Genomic DNA, 23,673 nt, shown 5'->3' on the forward strand with positions numbered 1-23,673 from the left:
TGTGTAATCCAAGCCAGCTAATTGAGCTAGTTGAGGAAATAATGATAAATGGAATGCTCCATGAGGGTTCATGTAGTCTCAGAATGATCCACTATCAATCCTGTTTGCCAGCCGTCCTCTGTGTGTGGGAGTGGAGCATTCCATTCCATACCTGTGTGTAACAAAACTGACATGAATAAAGACAACAACAAAAAAATGAAATCGAAGAGAAAGCGAGAGAGAGAGCTGCATTCTTTCTTGTTGCAGGGTGGGGGTGGCACAGAAGTACTGCTGCTGCCTCTGCTACAGTCAACACGGATTCTGCTGCTGCAGTAATGCTGAGACAGTTGTTGAGAGATATGGGGCATATACAGTACAGCACACACAAATTGTACCTTGTTATTACAGACAGAGCCTTTGTAACTGAGACTAGGTATTGGTAAGATAGGCTAGTTTGTAAGTAATGTAAGCTAAGTGACAGTCTATCAGTTAGAATAACATTTGAAGTTTTATTTTTTGAAGATAAACAGTACATGTGTATTTGTGTTCATAGAGTCCTGCACATGTTGTGCCTCAGCAGTTCTACACTCAACTTGGACTCAAGTCTCAGGACTCCTCAGTGACAAGCAAGGTAGGTGGAATGTATTTGTCTGTAGCAGGAGAGAGATTTCAGTTTCATAATATCATCCTGTCCTCTGTGTGCCCTGCTGAGGACCAATGCCAACTGAACCCTGCTCTGTTCCTTGTGTGTGCGCGCATGTTTGTGCATGCATGTGTGCTTGTGTGTGTGCGTGTGATCGTGTGTGTGCCTGTCTGCGTGCGTTTCTGTGTATGTGCAGGAGAAGCGGCGTCTGGCCATCCGTAATGCAGCACTGCAGTGGGAGGGGGTCAGGGCCTGCCTGGAGTACCCGGCTCAGAACGGAGCCAAGGAGGAAGTCAGCCCTGAAGCAAGCCCCGCCCACAGTCCCGCCCAGACCAATGGCCTTGCACTGGAACCTTCTCCGGATGAGCAGCTCAGGTAGCGTTAGGGGGGAGGGGCCGTGCATAGGGGTTGTACTTTGGGCTCTGGAAGACAGTAGTTATAGTTGCAGGACTGTTATAGAGGTATACATAATATGTTTTCTGTTCTGCCAGACGGGTGAGTCCGGTGTCGGCTCCGGACAGGCCAACAGGGGGCAGTGAGACCCGGATACGCTCCACCAGTCGCCCCAACAGTCCTCGAGACCCCAAGTTAGTACTACACCACACCCAGGAATACATACACATCACAGGAGGTTGGTGGCAACTTAATTGGGGAGGACGGGCTTGTGGTAATGGCGTGAGCGGCATAGGTGGAATGGTATCAAATACATCAATCACATGGTTTCCATGTGTTTGATGCCATTCCATTTGCTGCGTTCCAGCCATTATTATGAGCCGTCCTCCCCTCAGCAGCCTCCACTGATACGCGTACTCACAGGGGATAGGATATTGGAATGTAAACATTATTCCAATGCAATAAAACATGGTCCCGTTATAATTGTTCACACATTATAATTATTTCAAGTTTAGCCAATAAAACTGTATGGTTGGAGCACATTTGAGGATTTTGTTTCATTCTCCTGGGTTCCATATGTGTCAGATGACTGGTGTCTACCACAGGTGGCTTGTGGCACCTTAACTGGGGAGGACGGTTCATTGTAATGGCTGGAACGAAATTAATGGAATAATATCAAACACATGGTTTCTATATGTTTTAATACCTTTCCATTCCAGCCATTATTATGAGCCGTCCTCCCTTCACCAGCCTCCTGTTGACTGTCTTCACTATACACTAGCATGCAAAAGGATATCCCTCATCTATAATGGTTCCCTCCATAGAGACATGGTTCCCTCTGCTTTACACACTCAACATTTCACCCTCTAACACTCGTTAGTCGTTACACTGAAGATTTTCCCAAAACTGCACAGGGCCCCATTACTTAGTTAGCTAACTTTATTGTGAGGTTTAGAGGGTGAGACCTTGTTCTCCATATGGCCATTCCCCCAGCCTGGCCTGACCAGGCTTAGCCCCCGTGCTGCAGGCCCTAACTCCTCCTGGAGGGACTGTATACCAGTCCTGTGAGTTATAAGGAGTCAGGCTGAGATGGACACTGTGGCAGTGTCAACCACTATTATTACATGTTGCTTTCTTCCTCCAGGATATGAAAATGTCCCGGAAGCGCAATCCTTCATGGCCCTAATTCACTTATAGGCTCACTTATAGCAGTTTGTGTCGCGAAAGGGGCCAAGGCTAGAGCTCAAGTGATTCACCATTCGGTGTGATGTGGTCTACTTATCTGTAACGTTAACCGTTTTTTATTGTTGTGCGCAATTGTCCAATAGGATAAAAGAGAATAACCATTTTATGATGTTTTACATCTATAACCTCGTACTGTCCTTTGTCTAAGTGCAGTTTGTCATCTCTCTGTCTGTTTCATGTAGTTGATGTATGTTTGTGATGCTTGGTATTCACTCCTTTGGGTGTCTTACAGTAAATATGCCCATGGGAATGTTCCTATTCCTGAAAGTATAAAAGAGAAGATGATAGATGGACTGAGCAGTGATTTATAGATGTGATGTTCTACAGGTATGACCCTCTGTCATCCCATGGTAAGAATGATTTGCTTTATCTCCGGATTGATAGTCTGTTCTGGTCCGGTATATTCCTCCTTAATCCTCAAAAGACAGAAAGGGTTCTTCATTCCCACAAGCTGGGCAGAGCTGGGCCTGTCTCTCTCTGTCCTCCACATCTGGTTCTGCTCTGGGACCGGGGAGGGAGGCAGGGGGAGCAGGGGGGCCCCCTGGTGTGGAGGGTTTTCCTCTCTGAGAGATGGAGGGCCTGGAGGCTGCCCTCTGCTCTGTCCCCACATTGCTTCTGAGAAAGAATCACCGCTGGCGTCTGCATGATTAGATCCATTAGCTCTGGATATGCTATCTGTTGTTCCCTGGGTGTGACCGGCAATGTTCACATTCATCACAGAAAAATCAGCGTGTGACAGTTCACACGTTACTGCTGCTGCCATATGAAGACACATGGATCATCGTCTTTATAAGAGCATGTGAGAGAGGGCCAGCTAAAGTCCTGCTGAATAATTAACAACCACATAAAGATAAATAGATGTGATGCAGGTTAGTTGAATCGTTTGATTTGACTTCCCTTGAGAAACTAGCTTAAAGGACTGTGCCCAGTGAAAGTCATGCACCTCATAACTTCAGAACACTTGTCACTGCAAAATGGTGATGTTTGGCACACACAGAGGCATGAACCTTGGCTAACCTTGTGCAATTATACCTAGTTGGCTAGAATTGGTGTATTAATGCTGTAAGTGTTTATCAGTATAGTCAATGGCCTTTTCAAGCTCCCCTTTCCACACCAAGCTGGAGTGGTAAATTATATGGGTTGACTGAAATGGGCCCCTGCCCCTCAGCAGGTAAAAGGAAACATATGTTGTCATCTCTGTTTGTCATTAGCAGTCCGACCTGAGCTGGAGAAGAATTAAGACAGGAGCAAATGTTGACAGTGCGTTTAGAATGGAGGAAGGAGGGAACCCCTTTTAGTGTGTTAGGATGAGAGATGGAGTAGGAGAATGGTTGTCTCTGTGAGGGCTAGCAAATTTTGTGTGAATGTCTGTTCGTGAGTGTGTGGGTTAGCGTGTGTGCGTGCAGAAACAAGTGTGTGTGTGTGTGTGTGTGTGTATACGCGCGGGTGTGCCCGTGCCCGTCCGACTGCTGGATAGTAGCCTCTGTTTTATATTCCTTTGTGAGCAGACTGGAGGAACATTTATTCATTCACGGTTCCCTTGAGATATGACAGGAGGGAAGAGTTATTACCCAGAAATCCAATATTGGGGCTGGCCAGAGAGTTAGAGAAGAGACATCAGTGCCCACATGCTATGTATATATTCATTAATACAGTGGCACGCTGGGTCTCCAAGCAGGTGGAGGGGCAAGCACATCAATCTTCAAGTTCTACTTATGATGGGAGAAGGAAGTCTGGGAATGAGCGAGAGAATCTGATGTCACCACCACTCAGAAACACTTCAATAAACCATAACACTTCATTCAATAAATGTTACATCTACATCATGCCGAAGATATACAGAAATAGCCTAGTTCCAGATCTTACTCTACATCATGTCAGGAGAGACATACAGAAATAACCTAGTTCCAGATCTTACCCTACATCATGTCAGGAGAGACATACAGAAATAGCCTAGTTCCAGATCTTACTCTACATCATGCCAGCAGAGACATACAGAAATAGCCTGGTTCCAGGTCTTACTCTACATCATGTCAGGAGAGACATACAGGAATAGCCTGGTTCCAGATCTTACTCTACATCATGCCAGGAGAGACATACAGAAATAGCCTGGTTCCAGGTCTTACTCTACATCATGTCAGGAGAGACATACAGAAATAGCCTAGTTCCAGATCTTACTCTACATCATGCCAGGAGAGACATACAGAAATAGCCTGGTTCCAGGTCTTACTCTACATCATGCCAGGAGAGACATACAGAAATAGCCTAGTTACAGATCGTACTGTACATCATGTCAGGAGAGACATACAGAAATAGCCTAGTTCCAGATCTTACTCTACATCATGCCAGGAGAGACATACAGAAATAGCCTGGTTCCAGATCTTACTCTACATCATGCCAGGAGAGACATACAGAAATAGCCTAGTTCCAGATCTTACTCTACATCATGCCAGGAGAGACATACAGAAATAGCCTGATTCCAGATCTTACTCTACATCATGCCAGGAGAGACATACAGAAATAGCCTGGTTCCAGATCTTACTCTACATCATGCCATGAGAGACATACAGAAATAGCCTAGTTCCAGATCTTACTCTACATCATGCCAGGAGAGACATACAGAAATAGCCTGATTCCAGATCTTACTCTACATCATGCCAGGAGAGACATACAGAAATAGCCTGGTTCCAGATCTGTGTCAGCTCTAGCCAACTCCTCTGACTATCATTTTCATGCTTTATTGCAGACACTGTACAGATCTGCTACCATGCTAATAGAGAAATTGCTTGAACAATTACATTTTTCTTTCAGTTTAGAACATTTTGAAAGGTTCTTCTCACATCATGACAAGCTAAATAACCATGTTCCTTATGTGGTGCTATCATACACATGTAGGCTCATGACAGACATCGTTTTGAAGCTCCTGCTGGATTAGGTCCAGATAATTGAGCTGCTGAACACATCAGGAAATGTTTTCCACAGTTAGACTTTCCTCAGTTTGATCATCTTTGTGTCTCCTCTTCCTCTAAGTGTTTCAGGAGGGGATTTGGAGGCACCTGGCAGTCTATCAAGAGTGATTACCAGAAACAATACATGACACAATGCAGAGTGGGCTGATGGCATGCTTCCAGACTTCCCCAGAAAGGGATGAAAAGTTACCATCACTCTTCTTTACTCTATCTACATATTACCCAGAGTCTCCTTTCTCTCGCTCTCTCTCTCTCTCTCTCTCTGTCTGTCTTTCTTTCTCTCTCTCTCGCTCTCGTCTCTGTCTCTCTCTCTATCTCACTATCCCTCTCTGTCTGTCTCTGTCTGTCTGTCCAACTGCTTTTGATTTAGTACATTTGGCAAAGCCACCTCTGAGAGGTGTGGCGTGTCCTGAAGATTAGCACCGTCTTTCACTTGTCTTGTCTATCGCTGGCCCAGACTTCCGCTCTGCTCCGTGGGGCCTGGGTCTCCCAGTGTGTGTGTGTGCGTGTGTGTGTGTGAATGAGGAGACCTCCAGCTAGTAGCTCCCTGGACGAGATGCTTTCCTCCGTGTGGCCAGTAGTACCCCCTTGCTCTTACATCACCAGTCATCACCCCTCACGTTCCTCGCCTGCCCCTCGGTGTCAGACGCGGCGCTTCCTTGAAACGCGACATTGTTTGATTAAGATTGAGTTTTACACCCACCGTATGGTGGGTCGTCTTAGATTAGCAACACGGCCTGCTAGCAACACGGCCTGCTAGAAAAATTGTTCTCCATGATTGAGTCAGACGCTAGTCTGTCAGTCACTGCTGGATTCTTGGAATCGGCTCGTACTGAATGTTAGGATTATCTGGAGGTTGTGTCTATTAGCTAATGTAATTCCTGGGTTGTTTTGTTAAGGTTGGGTTTTCTCCCAGGTTATTAAAACTCTGAGGGGAAATGGAGTATTACAGCAGGTGTTAATGACTGAACTCTGAGGCAGCCATGGGCAGTTTACTGACTCTCATTCACTCACACACACACACACGCACGCTTGCATGCATACACAAGCACACACACACACACACACACACACACACACACACACACACACACACACACACACAGGTGGTCCTATAGAGACACAGTAGTCATGGTGGCCAATACATGGCTTAACACTGTAGCTATGTGACCTTTAACCCTAGTGTCCTGAATCTCTCTGGCTCACATTCACCTTTCTTTCTCCTAGGGCTGGAGTCAACTCTAGACCTGTAACCCTGCAGCTTGATAACAAACTGCTCTCTTTTGTCCCTCTGCAGCCACAGCCTTGATAGTGGTCTTTAGAATGTCCTGTCATGGTTATTACATGATAATCACAAGTCAATCAACATTTTAATCTCTCCTCTGTTCCAATACACCTTAATTTGTACCAGAATCTCCCCTGTTTCCCACTTCAGCACTCTCCTTCTGGGTCAGCACACATGTCTGACCATCTTCGTATCCTCTCTTCGTCCTGTTCTTGCTCACAGTACAAAGCCTCTCTTACAGGTTGTCAGACCACTCTCCTTGATTCCTCTCTGTTCTTTGTCTCTGCTTACCTGGACAGCATCTTGCCAGGTCTTATATGCACTAAAAGGTGCAGCAGACAGAGGTATGAGAGGAGGGTATGAGTCGGTCCTCAGTCCTCTAGAGAGAGAGAAGTGACCTCCAGGGGATCAGGTTTGGTGTGTGACAACAACGATGGCTTTTTAAAGAAGCCTTGTTTCACTCCCCTGACTCTGTAACAATTAGCCCAACAAGACTTGGCCTATAGGATTACAGCTCCAATAGTGTCAGGATTAGTCCTCCCTTGTGTTTTCTTTTCCCATGATCAGAGGTGTTACATTCTAAAGGGTGTGAAATATGAATAGACTGATTAGGTTGTTGGTGGGTGAACTCTAATGGCTGGTGTGGACTGCTGGTCCGTGGAGCTATATGATCCTCTGGTATGCAGCAGGTCCCCTGAGTGTCAGCAGACTGGGAGGCAGGGAGAGAAGGCAGAGAGACCCAGGGCAGCTAGTGAGGCTCCAACAGGGACAAAGAGATCATGTCTCCCTGAGACTCATCCTGATTCTCTACTCTCACGACTCCTTATCAGGGAAGGGCACTTCAACTGTTGTCACAGAGAATGGAGAGCAATTAGTCAGCATTGAAGACAAATGTTACATTCACTTAACTCTGATAACCCCTCTCACTGCTGTTTCTCTCCCCTCCACTGATTGGCCCACTTCTTCAGACACATGTAAACTAAGATATCTTTTTCTTAATGATAGTCCAGAGGATCCTGGAAACTTGTGACTGTGCCAGGTGGGTAGAGAGTTGGCCAGGTGGGTATTACTTAATGTACCTAGGGAGCCACCATCATGTTTCAAATTACCGGGGGGGGGGGGGGGGGGGGCTGGTGGGGACTGGGTACCCTCCTTAACAAATCAGGTGCCCATCCTCACAGGTGTGTGTGCTGACTGTCTGTTTCTCTGTGTGCTCCAGGCTCCTTGAGGCAGGGGGTGCCAGCCTGCAGAGCCTCTCCCTGTCAGACAGCCACCTGGCGGAGCTGGATGGGGAAACCCTGCGCCTGTTCGGCCTCGGGGCCCTGGAGGCCCTGGAGAGAGGCTGGGGGGTCCAGACTGCAGGGGCCGTCACTGTCATAGCCTTCCGCTACATCCACTTTGATGCGATCGTGCCAACACTGCCACGCATAAGGGTCAAGTTCCCCAACCTATCTGTGAGAACACATTTACTACAAATTACATACTGTTCAATAAAGGGTCTTCTCATTGGCTACTATGATAGGAGTCATATTCTCACCATGGTAACACATGGTCTCTGTTGGAGTTCTAAACTGAGGGTTCTCATTAGCCAATAGGATACTGATATGGCCACTCATTGACTGGTTTCCTGACTTATTATGGTACCTCCATACAGCACCTGATTTTCCTGGAGACCAATGTCAGCCGTCTTCCCCAGCTGGCCGCTCTGGCCCAGGTGAGACGTCTGGACCAGCTGACCATCCACCCAGAGGGGAACCCTGTAGTCAGCCTTTCCCTGTGGAGATCCTTCCTCATCTACCGCCTGCACCACTTCAACCTGCACAAGATCAACAACCTGGAGGTCAGGTCCACCTACACACTCAGAAAAAATCTAACATGTTTTGTCTTTCAGCGTCTTTGTGCTATAATGTTCTGAACAACGTGTTAGCTGATGCCCTTTTTATTTCCCCTTGTGTGTGTGTGTGTGTGTGTGTGTGTGTGTGTGTGTGTGTGTGTGTGTGTGTGTTTATATTGGGTGTGTGTGTGCATCAGGTGACCATGAATGACGTGATCTCTGCAGAGCGTTTGTTTGGGACGCTGGGTCATATCGCTGCCACCGAGACACCACGCTGCCGCCTGCTAGTACTACTGGAGGAGTCCAGGTGAGCTCCCTACCCACAGTACATGGTAACTGGCACTGACTGACACACACAGGCCGTGTCTGAATTTTATATATACTGTATATATTTTTTTTCACCTTTATTTAACCAGGTAGGCCAGTTGAGAACAAGTTCTCATTTACAACTGTGACCTGGCCAAGATAAAGCAAAGCAGTGCCACGCAAACAACAACACAGATTTACACATAGACAAACGTACAGTCAATAACACGATAGAAAATAAAAATAGAAAAATCTATGTACAGTGTGTGCAAATGTAGAAGAGTAGGGAGGTAGGCAATATATAGGCCATAGAGGCAAAATAAGGGCAATTTAGCATTAATACTGGAGTGATAGATATGCAGATGATGATTTGCAAGTAGAGATACTGGGGTGCAAAAGGGTAAGTAATAATATGGGGATGAGGGGTGTGCTATTTACAGATTGGCTATGTACAGGTACAGCGATCGGTAAGCTGCTCTGACAGCTGATGCTTAACGTTAGATAGGGAGATGTAAGACTCCAGCTTCAGAGATTTTTCCAATTTGTTCCAGTCATTGGCAGCAGAGTACTGGAAGGAAAGGCGGCCAAAGTAAGTGTTGGCTTTGGGGATGACAAGTGCAATGTACCTGCTGGAGCGCATGCTATGGGTGGGTGTTGCTATGGTGACCAGTGAGCTGAGATAAGGCAGGGTTTTTCCTAGCAAAGACTTATAGATGACCTGGAGCCAGTGGGCATGTCGACGGATATGTAGTGAGGGCCAGCCAACGAGATCATACAGGTCGCAATGGTGGGTAGTATATGGGGCTTTGGTGACTAAACAGATGGCCCTGTGATAGACTACATCCAGTTTGCTGAGTAGAGTGTTAGGGGCTATTTTGTAAATTACATCGCCGAAGTCAATGATCGGTAGGATAGTCAGTTTTACGAAGGTATGTTTGGCAGCATGAGTGAAGGAGGCTTTGTTGCGAAATAGGAAGCTGATTCTAGATTTAATTTTGGATTGCAGATGCTTAATGTGAGTCTGGAAGGAGAGTTTACAGTCTAACCAGACACCTAGGTATTTGTAGATGTCAGAACCGTCCAGTGTGATGCTAGTCGGGCGGGAGGGTGCAGGCAGCAATCGGTTGAAGATCATGCACTTAGTTTTACTTGCATTTAAAAGCAGTTGGAGGCCACAGAAGGAGTGTTGTATGGTGTTGAAGCTCGTTTGGAGGTTTGTTGACACAGTGTCCAAAGAAGGGCCAGGTGTATACAGAATGGTGTCGTCAGAGGTGGATCAGAGAATCACCTGCAGCAAGAGCGACATCATTGATATATACAGAAAAAATAATCAGCCCGAGAATTGAGCCCTGTGGCACACCCATAGAGACTGCCAGATGTCCGGACAACAGGCCCTCCGATTTGACACACTGAGCTCTTTTTGAGAAGTAGTTGGTGAACCAGGCGAGGCAGTCATTTGAGAAGCCAAGGCTATTGAGTCTGCTGATAAGAATGTGGTGATTCGAGTCGAAAGCCTTGGCCAGGTAGATGAAGTCGGCTGCACAGTACTGTCTTTTATCGATGGCGGTTATGATATCGTTTAGGACCTTGAGCATTGCTAAGGTGCACCCTTGACCAGCTCGGAAACCAGATTGCATAGTGGAGAAGGTACTGTGGGATTCGAAATGGTCGGTGGTCTGTTTATTAACTTGGCTTTCGAAGATTTTAGAAAGGCGGGGCAGGATGGGTCTATAACAGTTTGGGTCTAGAGTGTCTCCCCCTCTGACTAGGGGGATGACCGCGGCAGCTTTCTAATCTTTGGGGATCTCAAACGATACAAAAGTTGGTTGTGCAAGTTGCTGCAGGGGGTGCTGAGATGTTGGCCGGAATACCCATACATGCATCCTAAAATAGTAGGCCTTTAGAGTAAGCAAAAAATAAAATGTATGCGTCATTTTGAAAATCGAGTATACTTTAAATGCCCGGATGCCATGCTCTTTTCAGCTTTAACAACAGCTAATCAATTAGATATGGGGAAATGCTACCGAAATCAATGAATAACGGGAAACAACGCAATCATCATGTCGCGGTCTCAGTATGCGAAAATAGAGTATGTGAATTTCGAAAAATCGATTATGGTTTAAATGCCAGGATGTTATACTCCTTTTGGTTCTTCATCTAGTAGAATTAAATGAACACTTTTCCATAATGCATTGGAAGAGGTGGACTGGGAGTGATAGGCCCTAGTACTCTTCAAGTAGCCATACAACAAGACTAGGCTACTTAATTGGGAAGATGCCGAATAGCGAAGCTTCTGCAGTGGTGTTCAAATGTAAGCTAAGTCATTTTTCTTCTCCTTAAAATTAGTATTGCATCGTAGGATAGATCTTTGAAAACAGAAGTCGTTTTTATTTTTTTATTTTTTTTAAGTGGCTTTCTGTTTTCTCATTGAAAAGTGTTTATCGTTCTCTTGACCTCTTGGCCTTCGTCAGAGCTTTTAAACTAAATACTAAACCATCTTTTGATTTGTTAATGTGTCGGCACCGTGGACTCGGGATGTGGCTGCGGTATTGATGTCATATTAGTCAGGCCTTTTGATTAAACACTTGAATTGTTTTAGTTTTGTAGGCGTGGCTACCTATTTAATTATTTAATTTATGGATGGTTCCCAATGATAAGTGCTTTAGTTTATTATGCTGCTGTCCAACGGTTCTGAATTTGCGACGCACCCGACAGTTTTCTGTGCAATAGTCTTTTGATTTGAACATTTGAAATGTTTCTGTGTGTGTACTAAGCTATTTAATTTAACTTATATATGTTACAGCACTTTAGTTTCACTAATAAATATGTTGAAATTTAACCAAATGATCTGTTTCTGTCTTCTTTTTAAATAAGATAGATGGGCTATAAGGATTACAGTATAGGTCCAATTTGATAGTCTGCCTGTAACCAGCCTGAGAAGGCCTATAACTCCATTCATATTCTACAGTACATGCTAAATAGTATCCAACGATGACTACATAGTATGCAGTTTAAATATGTAGTATGTAAGTATGAGTATTTGGACATGGCCACAGTCTGGTACCTGGTACACCTGGTACCTGGCACTGACTAACACACAGCGCTCACTCAGGTTACCAAACAAAAACATTAGCTACACTTTAATTACGTGTGTTCACTGTACCCTAGAGAACCTGTCTGAGTTTGTTTATGAGTTTGTGTACTGTGTGGGTGTGTGCTTGTGTGTGTGTCTGTGTGTACGTATGTTAATGAGTCTGTGTGTGAAGGATAGACAAAGCCTGACATCAAGGAGCCATAGGGAGTTGGTTGGAAGCAGGGTCCCAGTGATAGGGTGGGTACCTGGCATCTTCCTCACATTCCCATTCCTCTCCCCAGCCAACAGCTCTTCAACTATATCACTTGGTCACTGAAACACAGCCAAGCAAAGCAAAACATGCCATTGAACTGAAGGAGTCATGCCTCCTCAGCCCTGCTGTAGTGGCATCTCTCTCAGTGCCCCGAGCAGAGCCCTGTCTGTCAGGAGAATACTATTAAAAGTTAATTGGCAAACAAAAGGCCAACTGCCATTCTGCTGGCTTCCAGTTCCTCTTTAATAACTCACACTCACTGTCACCCGAAATAGAAAACACAATAATATATGCCATTTAGCCAACGCTTTAATCCAAACCAAGTTACAGTCATACGTGCATACATTTTTACGTATGGGTGTACCCGAGAATCAAACCCACTACTCAGGTGTTACAAGCACCATGCTCTACCAAGTGAGCTACAAAGGACCACGCTCTACCAATAGCCGGGAGCTGATCATTATTTTCAGATCAACAATGAAATGGTATTCGCTGTGACCTGCTGACATTGTGTGATACTGCATAGATTTGTCAAATAAATATTTTATATGTATAGGATGTTTGATAACATGAACTTTAACCTTTCCAAAAATACTAGTTGAAATTAACTTGATCTTATAAAGAGAGTTTTTATAGACTGGTTCAGGGCAGATGAAGAAACAATTGATGTGATGGCCACTCCATGGAGATCAAACATGTAGCCTAAGGTTATTCATATCATAAATCTCTCTACTTGAATTAATTCCACTCTATGAATCACAATACACTTGGTACACTGCAAAATATGTTCTGAGAAGTTGAATGAGTGCCAGAGCGTTTTGTTTGTAATGTGTATCTGACCAATATATTAGTCTTTGAATGTCTTTGAATGTGTATTTATGTATGCATGTGTGCCGCAGGTATGTGTAATGTACTGTAAATGTACTGTATATCTCTGTCTGTGTGAGGCCTTGAGATGACAGGCCAGGGCTTGTCTGTCCCTAGCAGCTGCCGTTTTTATCGCTGGCTGTGAGAAATGGACGAGCATGGCAGTTAGTTCACTTCCCTAGTCTGTCCCTTCAGGTTCACTCTGTATGATTACCCACAACACCCCTGGGCCTTCTAGAGCAGAGCATTGAAGAAATGTCTGAGTATCAACCAATACTTTACCTTGAGCTGCCTTATGGAATTCATCCTTTTTCCCCCAACTGAGCCCACTGACCTACTCTGCAACAGCCCTAACCTTTTAAGTCCAGTAATATGTCTGTATTTGATTAAGGTTTAACCTTCCATATAAAATAATGTCTAAACTTTCCCCTCTCAGCCTCTGCACAGTGCACAGTGCTCTCACACTACTTCCTGTAGTTTGGTCCTTCCAGTGTATTCCTGTAATAATTAAGATGGGAGTTCACTACAGTCATCAGTGAATGGTTTCAGATCCAGTACAGACATGTATAACCCTGAGATATACATTATACAGTCATAGTTAGGTTTGGACAATCCATGAGAGAACACATATGGTCATGGGTAGGGCAGATATTGCTGTGAAGGTAGCCAGAGCAAAGGCTATGATGGCTATAATGCTTTTGGTGTATTGCGGTTGAGGACCAAGTCATAATCAAAAGTCATTGAACATGGGAGAAGGCCAAAAGGCCTGAAGATAGGCAATTTTTTGGGGAGGACAGCTTGTCCTGCTGTATGAACCATCATGTGATAGTTTTGACATTCATGTCTGTGATACAATACTAATTACTGGAGGCCAGAAAGGAGTCCTGAACCCAATGTAGGAGTGGTTCATCCTTCTTCTCAGTGAATTAAGTTGATGGTGTGGGCTGTTATACTGGGGTGTTTGCGTTCAACCTCCACTCTACTGTACAGTATCATTATACAGTAGAGTACATGCTCAGCTATGGTGAATGGGGGCTGTTTGATAGATACACACCACTCAGTTGATCCTCTGCCCACCTATACATACAGTGTTCAGGCTCTCTGTCTCCGACACAAGCACACACACTTATCCCAGTAGGTATTTTAGCCTGCAGCCTCCGTCTCTATGACTATTCCAGAGTTCTGGCACCAGCGTTTGGAACATGTTGGTGCAGTGCTGAATTTCATGAGATGAATAATGATGGACAGGGACGTGTGATGTAGCTAACATCCTTTATTAATGTTCTCATCCTGGTTACATCTGTACCAATCCTGCTGCTGAAAACTATACGACTGACAAAGAACTGATTTAAAAATGTATGTAGAAGTACTTTATCATTCCCAATTCATTGTTCGTAAAGTAATTGTTTGGCTTGGCTTCCATGGAATTCATGTCGGCACGACTGTAATAGTATCTGATACCAGTCTTGACAGATGTGTTAATGCGGAGCACTGAGTTAATGTCATTACTATTTGTCGAAACGTGTATTGTGATACTTTGTTATTCCCTTCTTTGACGATGGCACTGCCCCTGGCAGTGGATGCCCCTATTGGATGCCCTGATGCCCCAGACATGTCTAACTCACCTGTCCCTGGCAGGGTTATTGGATGCCCTGATGCCCCAGACATGTCTAACTCACCTGTCCCTGGCAGGGTTATTGGATGCCCTGATGCCCCAGACATGTCTAACTCACCTGTCCCTTTGCATAGCCGCTGGAAGTAGGGGTGCTGCAGCACCACCTGAAAAATCATATCATTTTTTTTTTTTTAACATTAATTAAGGAAAACATTATTATTTGAACAAACAGTTTTTTCACAAAAGTAGTGCACTGGGCCTTTACTAGTATTAGCGGACCAATATAGACATCTGTAGCGTGGGCAAAACCATTTTTTCAGCATTTCCGCTTTGGCAAATAAGGTAGTTGTATAATTAAGAACAGTACCTTGCAGGATTCAATAGTTGGAATTGCAAGACTTGTTGCCCTTTCCCTTTCTCTGCAATTGTCATTCTAATAGAATCCAGAATGAACAAAACACTGTCCTCAACATTTACTTCAAATGGTGAAAGGTTATGGGTAAGGACACAAAACATCCACATCAAATTAAAGATTTTGTTCATTACTGTATAGTACATAGGCTGGTCATCTAGGTTTGTCCCTGTAGACTTTCCATCACCATGAAGAAGAACAATGCACAATACAGTAATTGAGTACATTGACACATCAAGTGGTTTGTGATGATATGATGTGATGATGTGGCTCAGTTGGTAGCGCATGGTGCTTGCAATGCTAGGATTGTGGGTTTGATTCCCACGGGACTAGTATGAAAAAATATGTACATGCATATACAGTGCCTTGCGAAAGTATTCAGCCCCCTTGAACTTTGTGACCTTTTGCCACATTTCAGGCTTCAAACATAAAGATATAAAACTGTATTTTTTTGTGAAGAATCAACAACAAGTGGGACACAATCATGAAGTGGAACGACATTTATTGGATATTTCAAACTTTTTTAACAAATCAAAAACTGAAAAATTGGGCGTGCAAAATTATTCAGCCCCCTTAAGTTAATACTTTGTAGCGTCACCTTTTGCTGCGATTACAGCTGTAAGTCGCTTGGGGTATGTCTCTATCAGTTTTGCACATCGAGAGACTGAAATTTTTTCCCATTCCTCCTTGCAAAACAGCTCGAGCTCAGTGAGGTTGGATGGAGAGCATTTGTGAACAGCAGTTTTCAGTTCTTTCCACAGATTCTCGATTGGATTCAGGTCTGGACTTTGACTTGGCCATTCTAACACCTGGATATGTTTATTTTTGAACCATTCCATTGTAGATTTTGCTTTATGTTTTGGATCATTGTCTTGTTGGAAGACAAATCTCCATCCCAGTCTCAGGTCTTTTGCAGACTCCATCAGGTTTTCTTCCAGAATGGTCCTGTATTTGGCTCCATCCATCTTCCCATCAATTTTAACCATCTTCTCTGTCCCTGCTGAAGAAAAGCAGGCCCAAACCATGATGCTGCCACCACCATGTTTGACAGTGGGGATGGTGTGTTCAGCTGTGTTGCTTTTACGCCAAACATAACGTTTTGCATTGTTGCCAAAAAGTTCAATTTTGGTTTCATCTGACCAGAGCACCTTCTTCCACATGTTTGGTGTGTCTCCCAGGTGGCTTGAGGCAAACTTTAAACAACACTTTTTATGGATATCTTTAAGAAATGGCTTTCTTCTTGCCACTCTTCCATAAAGGCCAGATTTGTGCAATATACAACTGATTGTTGTCCTATGGACAGAGTCTCCCACCTCAGCTGTAGATCTCTGCAGTTCATCCAGAGTGATCATGGGCCTCTTGGCTGCATCTCTGATCAGTCTTCTCCTTGTCTGAGCTGAAAGTTTAGAGGGACGGCCAGGTCTTGGTAGATTTGCAGTGGTCTTATACTCCTTCCATTTCAATATTATCGCTTGCACAGTGCTCCTTGGGATGTTTAAAGCTTGGGAAATCTTTTTGTATCCAAATCCAGCTTTAAACTTCTTCACAACAGTATCTCGGACCTGCCTGGTGTGTTCCTTGTTCTTCATGATGCTCTCTGCGCTTTTAACGGACCTCTGAGACTATCACAGTGCAGGTGCATTTATACAGAGACTTGATTACACACAGGTGGATTGTATTTATCATCTTTAGTCATTTAGGTCTACATTGGTTCATTCAGAGATCCTCACTGAACTTCTGGAGAGAGTTTGCTGCACTGAAAGTAAAGGGGCTGAATAATTTTGCACGCCCAATTTTTCAGTTTTTGATTTGTTAAAAAAGTTTGAAATATCCAATAAATGTCGTTCCACTTCATGATTGTGTCCCACTTGTTGTTGATTCTTCACAAAAAAATACAGTTTCATATCTTTATGTTTTAAGCCTGAAATGTGGCAAAAGGTCGCAAAGTTCAAGGGGGCCGAATACTTTCGCAAGGCACTGTATTTGCAAAGTATTTCAAGAAACTGGAAAACATATATCAAGCATGTATTTTTATATTCCACAAGCATTTTCAGATTAACTGTTTTGTACAGATAATCATCAGACTCAAGTTACAAATGCTGGTAAACACTCAAATGCATTTAGGGTAAAAAAATGTCACAAAAGGAGTGTGTTGGGCCTTTGCTAGTCTTGTATTAGCGGACTGATATGGACGTAAAAGACAACACAGCACCCCCACCCCCAAAACGACTTCTGCCTTTTCTCAATCTCTCTCTCTCCCTCTCCCCTCCTCTCTCTCTTTTGCTCCCTCCTTCCCTGCCTCTCTCTCTCTCTAGGAAGCGTCAGCTGCAGTTTCTGTTGGAGGGGCGTGGGCGCCGCGCAGGCTTGAGCCCAGAGGAGCTGCGTGACAACGGCAAGCTGCTGGGAGAGGGCCTGAGCAGAGCCCTGTTCAACTACCCCAGTAGAGACTGCTGCAGTGTGGGAGCGGAGAGCCCAGAGGTCAGCACTCTCAGACTATCACTCTGTCTGTAGCCTGGTCCCAGTGGTGATGACTGCAGTAGCAGAGTGGAAGCAGCCAGTCTAGCCTGGTGGTCCCAGATCTCTTCCATCACAAAGAGATCTGGGACCATGATAGACTGGCTGCGCTCACTCTGCTACTGTAGACATCACCACTACCTGTCACTGTATACCTGATGCTTCATACTATAGCAGCTTTATTGAGGGCATGTTTCATACATTTACAGCTGTGATCCTCAATCCTGCTCCTTGAGCCGTGAAACACCTGATTTAGCCAATAAAAGTATTGAAGACAGTGGCTCTCCTGGAGAAGGATTGAGGATCACTGATTTACAATGTAACATGATTACTATCCAATAGGATGATCAATGGAGACTTCCTCTCATCAGTGTCAAAGCTAACAGTCCTCTGTTCCCTGGATCTCCTCAGGAGGGTGCTATGGAGTCGTCATCGGAGCGCCGCGCTGTGATGGAACAGTATATACAGGCTCAGGTCCAGAGGGCATCTGACACCAACCTGAAGGGGGAGTCCCTCCACAAACTGTGGCCCTCCATGTTCATGGAGATGGTGAGAGACTATGTGCTGGAGATGAGGGACCGACCAACCTTCCGTCAGGCCTGCCTCAACAGGCTCTCCACACAGGGAAAGTGAGAGGGTGAGGGGTAAAACTCCATAAGACCCACAGTACAGCAAACCGGACACATACTGGAAACAGGTACAGCATACTGGACAGATACTAGAAACAGGTACAGCATACTGGACACATACTAGAAACAGGTACAGCATACTGGAAACAGCTACAGCATACTGGACACATACTAGAAACAGGTACAGCATACTGGACACATACTAGAAACAGCTACAGCATACTGGACACACTAGAAACAGGTACATCATACTGGACACATACTAGAAACAGCTACAGCATACTGGACACATACTGGAAACAACTACAGCATACTGGACACATACTAGAAACAGGTACAGCATACTGGACACATACTAGAAACAGGTACACCATACTGGACACATACTAGAAACAGTTGCAGCATACTGGAAACAGCTACAGCATACTGGACACATACTAGAAACAGGTACAGCATACTGGACACATACTAGAAACAGCTACAGCATACTGGACACATACTAGAAACAGGTACATCATACTGGACACATACTAGAAACAGCTACAGCATACTGGACACATACTGGAAACAGCTACAGCATACTGGACACATACTAGAAACAGGTACAGCATACTGGACACATACTAGAAACAGCTACATCATACTGGACACATACTAGAAACAGCTACAGCATACTGGACACATACTGGAAACAGCTACAGCATACTGGACACATACTAGAAACAGGTACAGCATACTGGACACATACTAGAAACAGGTACAGCATACTGGACACACTGGAAACAGGTACAGCATACTGGACACACTGGAAACAGGTACAGCATACTGGACACATACTAGAAACAGGTACAGCATACTGGACACATACTAGAAACAGGTACAGCATACTGGACACATACTGGAAACAGGTACAGCATACTGGACACACTGGAAACAGGTACAGAATAATGGAAACAGGTACAGCATACTGGAAGATGGATGTGGATTCTTCTTTTAAAGGCAACTTTGAGGGGGGGTTCTCACCAGCTGGGCCTCATAAGCTTGAATGCACATTATCATGGAAAAGACAATATTGATGTTTGTTCTATACTCTGTTCTTCCTATTCAACTTGATCCCAGGATGCACGGAGCTATAGAGCTATAAACTTGAGAAAGTCATTGTGAGCGTGCATTGTCATCCCTACAGAGGAACATGCTTTGCACTTTAAAGCCTTCATAAAGATCCTGTTCTGGAGCCTTCATCTCCAGCTGAAGATTACAATGAGTGTGTCTCATTGAGCCTAGAATGATTGTGTCATGATAATCCTCTTCTTAATGTTACTCTCTCTCTCTCTGCCTGGCGTGATGACAAGGGCACAAAATACACGTTTTCTTTTCGGACCACTCATTTTCTGTATTGTACTTAGAAATAAAATATTCTCTAACACTTAACTGTTCCATGTTTATTGCTCCTGTAGTGTCTCTGTTGATCAAGAAACCATGCTGCAGGAAATGTATTCTCCATCCATCAATCATCAAATTACTCAGAGCTAATATTTTGACTGAATCAGACAGACGATTTTGCACAAAAACATATAATCAAAAGTTATTTTTTTGTTTTGTTATATTTATCTCTTTTGAGCATTAAACCCTAAGTATGTTATACTATATTATACCATCTCTGGCTCCTCTGATCTCTGACTATTAACTGAATTGTTTTGAAGAACAGCACTATATCCAGCCACCTCCTAATACATTAGACAGAGCCGTGTGCTAATGTTGTTCCACAGTACCTCAGTGTCCCTCCCTGTGCATGCTCTACCCTGCACTGGGACATCCAGGGGCAATGGAGAGGGTCCTCTCCCTCCTGTTGAACTCAGAAAGGAATGTTCTTGCAGGCTTCGATAGTGCAGACTGGTTTACTACCAGCTGTTCCTGGTCCCCTCACTCACTACAACTACTCTGTAGGGAGGCTGGGCTCTCCACGCTGCCTGTGCTGTCAATGGTTTACAGTCAAGGCTTTCCAAAGTCAACTCCAGACACCTGTGGCACTACACAGGATTGGTGAAAAGGGAAACTGGAACTTTGCCGGAGTGAGAGGGTTCAGAATTGAAGCTATCAGAAATGGTTTTCTGAATTGAATGTTCGATGTGCAACTGAATAAACAGAAGCATCTTGGGGACAGGCAACTGTGGTTCAAGTGTAAGTACTACTGCTCTCAGACAGTGTAATGTCCTACTGCTCTCAGACAGAGTAATGGGTTTATGTGCATTATAGTCAAACATTGTTCTGCAAAAATAAGATAATTTCTCATGCACATTTAGGGAAAACGATATCATACACTACCGTTCAAAAGTTTGGTGTTTTGCGGGTACTATTTAATGAAGCTGTCAGTTGAGGACTTGTGAGGTGTCTGTTTCTCAAACTAGACACTAATGTACTTGTCCTCTTGCTCAGTTGTGCACCGGGGCCTCCCAATCCTCTTTCTATTCTGGTTAGAGACCGTTTGCGCTGTCCTGTGAAGGGAGTAGTACACAGCGTTGTACGAGATCTTCAGTTTCTTGGAAATTCCTGCACCCTCTGTAGTGCCTTGCGGTCGAAGGCCATGCAATTGCCATACCAGGCAGTAATACAACCAGTCAGGATGCTCTCGATGGTGCAGCTGTAGAACCTTTTGAGGATCTGAGGACCCATGCCAAATCTTTTCAGTCTCCTGAGGGGTAATAGGTTTTGTCTTGCCCTCTTCACGACTGTCTTGGTGTGCTTGGACCATGTTAGTTTGTTGGTGATGTGGACGCCAAGGAACTTGAAGCTCTCAACTGCTCCACTACAGCTCCGTCAATGAGAATGGGGGCGTGCTCGGCCCTCCTTTTCCTGTAGTCCACAATCACGTTGAGGGAGAGGTTGTTGTCCTTTCACCACATGGTCAGGTCTCTGAGGATCAGCACGGCAGATTTGTTGTTACCTACCCTCACCACCTGGGGGACGGCCGGTCAGGAAGTCCAGGATCCAGTTGCAGAGGGAGGTGATTAGTCTCAGGGTCCTTAGCTTAGTGATGAGCTTTGAGGGCACTATGGTGTTAAACAATGAGCTGTAGTCAGTGAATAGCATTCTCACATAGGTGTTCCTTTTGTCCAGGTGTGTAAGGGATGTGTGGAGGGCAATAGAGATTGCATCATCTGTGGATCTGTTGGGGCGGTATGCAAATTGGAATGGGTCTAGGGTTTCTGGGATAATGGTGTTGATGTGAGCCATCACCAGCCTTTCAAAATCAAATCAAATGTATTTATATAGCCCTTCGTACATCAGCTGACATCTCAAAGTGCTGTACAGAAACCCAGTCTAAAATCCCAAACAGCAAGCAATGAAGGTGTAGAAGCACAGTGGCTAGGAAAAACTCCCTAGAAAGGCCAAAACCTAGGAAGAAACCTAGAGAGGAACCAGGCTATGAGGGGTGGCCAGTCCTCTTCTGGCTGTGCCGGGTGGAGATTATAACAGAACATGGCCAAGATGTTCAAATGTTCATAAATGACCAGCATGGTCAAATACTAATAATCACAGGCAGAACAGTTGAAACTGGAGCAGCAGCACGGCCAGGAGGACTGGGGACAGCAAGGAGTCATCGTGCCAGGTAGTCCTGAGGCATGGTCCTAGGGCTCAGGTCCTCCGAGAGAAAGAACGAGAGAATTAGAGAGAGCATACTTCAATTCACACAGGACACCGGATAAGACGAGAGAAGTACTCCAGATATAACAAACTGACCCTAGCCCCCCGACACATAAACTACTGCAGCATAAATACTGGAGGCTGAGACAGGAGGGGTCAGGAGACACTGGCCACATCCAATGATACCCCCGGACAGGGCCAAACAGGAAGGATATAACCCCACCCACTTTGCCAAAGCACAGCCCCACACCACTAGAGGGATATCTTCAACCACCAACTTACCATCCTGAGACAAGGCTGAGTATAGCCCACAAAGATCTCTGCCACGGCACAACCCAAGGGGGGGGCGCCAACCCAGACAGGAAGATCACATCAGTGACTCAACCCACTCAAGTGACGCACCCCTCCTAAGGACGGCATGAAAGAGCACCAGTAAGCCAGTGACTCAGCCCCTGTAATAGGGTTAGAGGCAGAGAATCCCAGTGGAAAGAGGGGAACTGGCTACGGGTCGGTAGTCATTTAGGCAGGTTACCTTAGTGTTCTTGGGCACAGGGACTATGGTGGTCTGCTTGACACATGTTGGTATTACAGACTCAGACAGTTGAAAATGTCAGTGAAGACACTTGCCAGTTGGTCAGCGCATGCTCGGAGTACACGTCCTGGTAATCTGTCTGCCCTGCGGCCTTGTGAATATTGACCTGTTTAAAGGTCTTATTCGCATTGGCTGCGGGGAACAGCTGATGCTCTCATGCATGTTTCAGTGTTACTTGCCTCGAAGCGAGCATAGAAGTAATTTAGCTTGTCTGGTAGGCTTGTGTCACTGGGCAGCTCTCGGCTGTGCTTCCCTTTGTAGTCTGTAATAGTTTGCAAGCTTTGCCACATCCGACGAGCGTCGGAGCCGTTGTAGTACGATTCAATCTTAGTCCTGTATTGACGCTTTGCCTGATTGATGATTTATTGGAGGGCATAAGGGGATTTCTTATAAGCTTCCGGGTTAGAGCCCTGCTCCTTGAAAGCGGCAGCTCTACCCTTTAGCTCAGTGAGGATGTTGCCTGTAATCCATGGCTTCTGGTTGGGGTATGTACGTACGTCACTGTGGAGACGACATCATCGATGCACTTATTTATATCCTGCAGGAATCATTCCTTCATGACAGTGGCCTGTTGGGGATTAGAGGCTGTTACAATCTTTGAAATACAATTATTTTAATAACTAGAGCTGTCAGACACCATCTTGTCTTCTCTCATTAGTGTTTTTCTGACACTTTACAACATTGACCTGTGGAATGAGTGCCAATATCTGCCTCACTTAGAGCAAACTTAGATTTTTAAATGATGATAGCTAGAAAACATCAGTGCTGTGTTTTTTTTGTTGACAGATAAACAGTGCATTCATTTCTTCATAATACTTCATGTGATTTGGAGTGATAATGACAGTAATCAAAATACAACATGTTTTTACACATTTCAGGAAGTTTTACTTTGACACAACATGCAACTACATCGTATTGAAACAGTTGTCAGTTTATAGAGACGAAACTGAGTCAGATTCACACAAACAGACTTTAGGGAGAACCTCAGAGAACCTGATGACAAGTGACAGCACACTGTGCTTGGTGGGGAGGTACAGTAGATAAGAGGAGAGGGAGAGTAATAAGTCATCCTTTGTTGGAAAGCAAATGAGAACTGCTGGCATGGCAGCACTTCCCAAACCCAGGGCTCAACTCAATATCAACTCCAACATGCCGGACATTTACATATCACTCTGTGAGTAATAGCCAGCCTTATTGGTCTATACTCTTTATTTAGAAGCTTATTTTTACACTGACTGAAAGATGTGGTACTGGAATCCATCATTGGAAAACGTCCTTCTGATATCTGTTGGACTGGTGCATGAGAACCAACAATCCTTGATGTGAGCAAAACAAGGTCATAAAAGGGAACTTCTGCAGACTCCGTTCTTGAGAACATTTTTGAGAGATGCTGGTATC

General features: G+C 44.7%; 1 protein-coding gene across 1 annotated transcript in view; it reads left to right on the forward strand.

Annotated features, from left to right (window-relative positions):
* LOC139385165 (leucine-rich repeat-containing protein 49-like) overlaps positions 1-19,457 on the forward strand; it is a 58,839-nt gene extending 39,382 nt beyond the window's left edge. Inside the window, 8 exon segments of the mRNA XM_071130251.1 lie at positions 533-610; positions 819-997; positions 1,114-1,209; positions 7,734-7,968; positions 8,169-8,354; positions 8,546-8,655; positions 17,211-17,373; positions 17,821-19,457. Coding sequence (XP_070986352.1) covers positions 533-610; positions 819-997; positions 1,114-1,209; positions 7,734-7,968; positions 8,169-8,354; positions 8,546-8,655; positions 17,211-17,373; positions 17,821-18,042 — 1,269 coding nt within the window. The 3' untranslated portion in view covers positions 18,043-19,457.
* The last annotated feature ends 4,216 nt before the right edge of the window (positions 19,458-23,673 follow it).

Source organism: Oncorhynchus clarkii, chromosome 26 (genome assembly GCF_045791955.1).
Source record: "Oncorhynchus clarkii lewisi isolate Uvic-CL-2024 chromosome 26, UVic_Ocla_1.0, whole genome shotgun sequence".
In the NCBI taxonomy this organism is placed as follows: domain Eukaryota; kingdom Metazoa; phylum Chordata; class Actinopteri; order Salmoniformes; family Salmonidae; genus Oncorhynchus; species Oncorhynchus clarkii.